This window comes from Rhincodon typus, chromosome 19 (assembly GCF_021869965.1).
Source record: "Rhincodon typus isolate 14 chromosome 19, sRhiTyp1.1, whole genome shotgun sequence".
Classification (NCBI taxonomy): domain Eukaryota; kingdom Metazoa; phylum Chordata; class Chondrichthyes; order Orectolobiformes; family Rhincodontidae; genus Rhincodon; species Rhincodon typus.
The window spans coordinates 3,807,345-3,811,457 of record NC_063350.1 but is presented as its reverse complement, the minus strand read 5'-3'; the positions used below and the strand labels follow the sequence as shown (position 1 = coordinate 3,811,457).

At 44.7% G+C, this 4,113-nt stretch overlaps 1 protein-coding gene across 1 annotated transcript in view; it reads left to right on the top strand.

Moving 5' to 3' along the window:
* The window catches only part of LOC109937620 (regulating synaptic membrane exocytosis protein 4-like), a 92,170-nt gene that overhangs the window by 85,786 nt on the left and 2,271 nt on the right, over positions 1-4,113 (top strand). The window contains exon 5 of the mRNA XM_048608514.1: positions 1,595-1,734. Coding sequence (XP_048464471.1) covers positions 1,595-1,734 — 140 coding nt within the window. The remainder of the gene's footprint in view (positions 1-1,594; positions 1,735-4,113) is intronic.

Below are 4,113 nucleotides of genomic sequence, written 5' to 3'. Positions count from 1 at the left end.
CATCCAGTCCCCTCAGTGACCATCCTATCCCCTCAGTGACCATCCAGTTCCCTCAGTGACCATCCTGTCCCCTCAGTGACCATCCTGTCCTCACCTTGGCCATCTAGCCCCTTCATTGACTATACAGTGACCCCCTTGACAATCCAACTGATCCTCATCTAGCCAATCCGCCTTGACTGTCCACTCCCCTCCCTCATTATTTCATTTGTCCCTTCTTCAATCTGGCTTGGGGTGAGGGAGGGAGAGTGGTTTGTCATGATGAGATTATAGACATACTTTATACTTTAACAGCCTCATTGGGATCAGAAAAACACGCGAGTAGTCCTTTTGAGGATTTCTGGGAAGCTGATATCTTACCCAGAATGATTCTCAATTCTGCAAGAATAAAATGCTGCAAGTTGCATGATCAGGCCATAAAATGGAGGAGCAGAAGTAGGCCATTCATCTCATTGAGTCTAATTTGCCATCTGATGAAATCATGATTGATTTGATAATCTTCAACTCCATTAGGGGCGGCGTGGTGGCTCAGTGGTTAGCACTGCTGCCTCACAGGGACCCGGGTTTAATTCCACCCTCGGGTGACTGTCTATGTGGAGTTTTTCCATTCTCCCCGTGTCTGTGTAGGTTTCCTCTGGGTGCCCCGGTTTCCTCCCATAATCCAAACGTGCAGATTATGTGGATTAGTCATGGGAAATGCAGGATTGCAGGGGTAGGTTAGGGTGGGATGCTCTTTTGAGGGTCGGCATGGGACTCGACGGCCTAAATGCTTCCACACTGTAGGGATTCTATAATTCTATGCTTTTCCTGACTTTTGCTACAACTCTTGATTCTCGTTACTGATTAAAAATCTATCTTAGCTTTGAATATACTTAATGACAGCCCTCTGCCTGTACTGTGCTGTAAAAGTGGAGTGACAGGTTGACAGGGTGGTGAAGAAGGCTTTTGGCAAGATTGTTTTCATCGGTCAGAGCATTGAGTTTCGGAGGTGGGATGTCTTGTTGTAGCTCTACAAGATGTTGCTGAGGCCACATTTGGAATACTGCATGCAGTTCTGGGGGCCCTATTATAGAAAGGATATTAAACAAGAAAGAATGTAGAAAGGATTTACTAGGATGCTGCCTGGACTGGAAAGTTTGAGTTATCGGGAGAGGTTGGATAGGCTGGGACTTCTTTCCCTGGAGCATAGGAGACTGAGAGGTGTCCTTATAGAGGTATATAAAATCGTGAGAGGCATGGATATAGTAGATAGTGGACAGCTTTTCCCGAAGGTAAGGGAGTCTAGAACTAAAAGGCATAGGTTAAAGGTGAGAAGGGAGAGATACAAAAGGGTCCGGGGGCAATTATTTCACAGAAGGTGGTGAGTGTCTGGAATGGACTGCCAGAGGTAGTGGTGGAGATGAGTCCAATTTTGTCATTTAAGAAACATTTGGGCAGATATATGGATGGGATAGATATGGAGGGATATGGACCAAACGCAGGTGAATGGGACTAGTTTAATTGTGAAAACTGGGCTGCATGGACAGTTTGGCCCAAAAAGCCTGTTTCCATGCTGTAGACCTCTATGACTGTAACTGCTTTCTTTGCCTCCATTCAGCTGCTTATATTAAACTCTACCTGTTGGAGAATGGAACGTGTGTGGCGAAAAAGAAAACTAAGATGGCTCGGAAATCTCTGGATCCCCTGTACCAGCAAATCCTGATCTTCACTGAGAATCCACAGGGAAAGATCCTACAGGTCAGTGCATAGCAGCATTGAGATGAGATGGGTCTAAATTCCAGGACGCAGTAAGATTAAAGGATACACTGAGTGGTCATAGCTCATTGGACTGGCCAGACAGGATGTGTGTTTGTGTGTGTGTGTTTGTGTGAATGGGCGTGTGTGTGTGTTTGTGTGAATGGGTGTGTGAGTGTGTTTGAGTGTGTGAATGGGTTTGTGAGTGTGTTTGAGTGTGTGAATGTACGCACCTGAATGCATGTGAGTATGAGAACGTGTGAATGCATAAGCGAGTGTTTGTGTTGACTGTTAAGAACACTAATTTTAAGGGCTGTCCTAAAAAGCAAACATAGTGGCAGACAGAGATAGCAAGAACTGCAGATGCTGGAGTCAAAGACAACACAGCATAGAGCTGGAGGAACACAGCAGGCCAGGCAGCTTCAGAGCAGCAGGAAAGTTGACGTTTTGGGTCATGACCCTTCTTCAGAAATGAAGAGGGGAAGGGAGCTGGGAAATAAATAGAGAGAGGAGGCGTGGGGCTGGGGAAGGTAAGTGGGATAGTGATAGGTGAGTGCAGGTAGGGAGTGGTGGGGAGTCGTTAGTGGGATGGGAGGAGCAGATAGGTGGGAGAGAAGATGGACAGGTTGTGTCAGGTCAAGGAGATGGGAATGAGAGGGAGGAATTGCAAAGCTTTGACCCTCAGCTGCTGAGGCACCAACGCTGGGGCAAAAGAAGTAGTGGCTGTGTAAAAGGTTAGAGGTGTCTGATGCAGAGGCTTCAGGGAATTGTTGGGTGCTGTTTGCAGAACAATCTTGCCCCACACCCCACTTGACACCTGTATCTGCCCCAGATGTCAGGAAGCTCTGCACTCTGTCTGCCCTTACACCGTGGACACTATTCACCCAATGGGTGCAGAAAGATGGTGTCCTTGCCTATGGAGCCTTCACTTTGAAATTTGGCAATGAGATTTTAAGATGCCTCCCACAGTGTGTGACCACAGTAGTTGGTACAGGGTACTCCTGAGATGAATCAAGACTCTTAGAGGGTCAAGGCTGATCCTCTTTGTTCACTCACAGTCGGTTCCTGGAGTGACCATGCATTATTTTGTGCACTCCAGAGGTGTGAGCAAAGAATCCAAGCTGATCCTTTCTTACTGAGGAGTGCTGCACTGTTGGAGGTGCCACTTTTTTGGATTAAATGTTAAATTGAGTTAATCAGGTAGAAATGAAACTGTCCAATACTTATCTCTCAACCAACAACACTCAAACAACGATTTTATTGTTATCACTTTGCTCTTTTTGGGATCTTGCTGTGTGCAAATTAGTTGCTGCATTTTCTACATTTCAACAGTGACTACACTTCACAAAGTAATTCATTAGCTGTGATAAGAATTGAAGAAATGCAAATTTCTTATTTTTCATGAGCTCAATTTGTCATGACTCCGTTGCAAGGAGCGTACTGATAATCAAGTGCCACTGTTTCAGAAACCATCACAAATGTTTAATACCTGATAAACTACCGAGATGGCCACTTTGCCTGATTGATTGCTATTCTGGGCCAAAATAATTCACACCAGGTTTCATCATTAACAGTAAATATGTTGCGAGCAACGTATTCTTTAAGAAGCAACAGACGGAAATGGATAAGCTATATCTTTAACACTAAGCAACGACTTTAAAATCTTAAACACAAATAATTCACAAACACGATTGCAATAAGAACAGACAATTTGATGCCTGTTATTGTGGGTGGGATACATATACAGAGGGAAAGAAAAACAAATTTCTTTAGTTCAAGAATCCAGACCACAAGGTGGCATGAGATTTTATTTTTCTCAGCCCAGCAGCTTTTTCTGATCTCAGACTCCTGGTGCCACTCAGTCCCACAAAGTATTCATCTCGTTGATCCAAGCAGTAACACAATCTTAGATAATGAAAACATTCACTGCACAATCCTATTTGATCTTCAAGTTGCAGGCGAAAGAGAAACTTTCTGTACTTTTTAGCTACATAACAGTGTCCAGTTTCCGATTTCCAGCTTATGGTTCAAGAACAACAGTATGTGGTCCCTTTCAATTTTCTTGTCAGCACTTAGAGCATAGAACAGTACAGCACAGGAACATGCCCTTTGGCCCACCATGTCTGTGCCAACCACAATGCTATTCTAAACAAAACCCATCTGCCTGCACATGGTCCATTTCCCTGTATTCCCTGCCTGTTCATGTGTCTCTCTAAATGCCTCTTAAACTTTGCTATCATATCTGTTTCTACCATTTTGCCTGGCAGTCCTTTCCAGGCACCTACCACCCTCTGTGTAAAAAACTTACCTCTCATGTGGGGCAGCACAGTTGCTCAGTGGTTAGCACTGCTGCCTCACAGCACCAAGGACCTGGGTTCGATT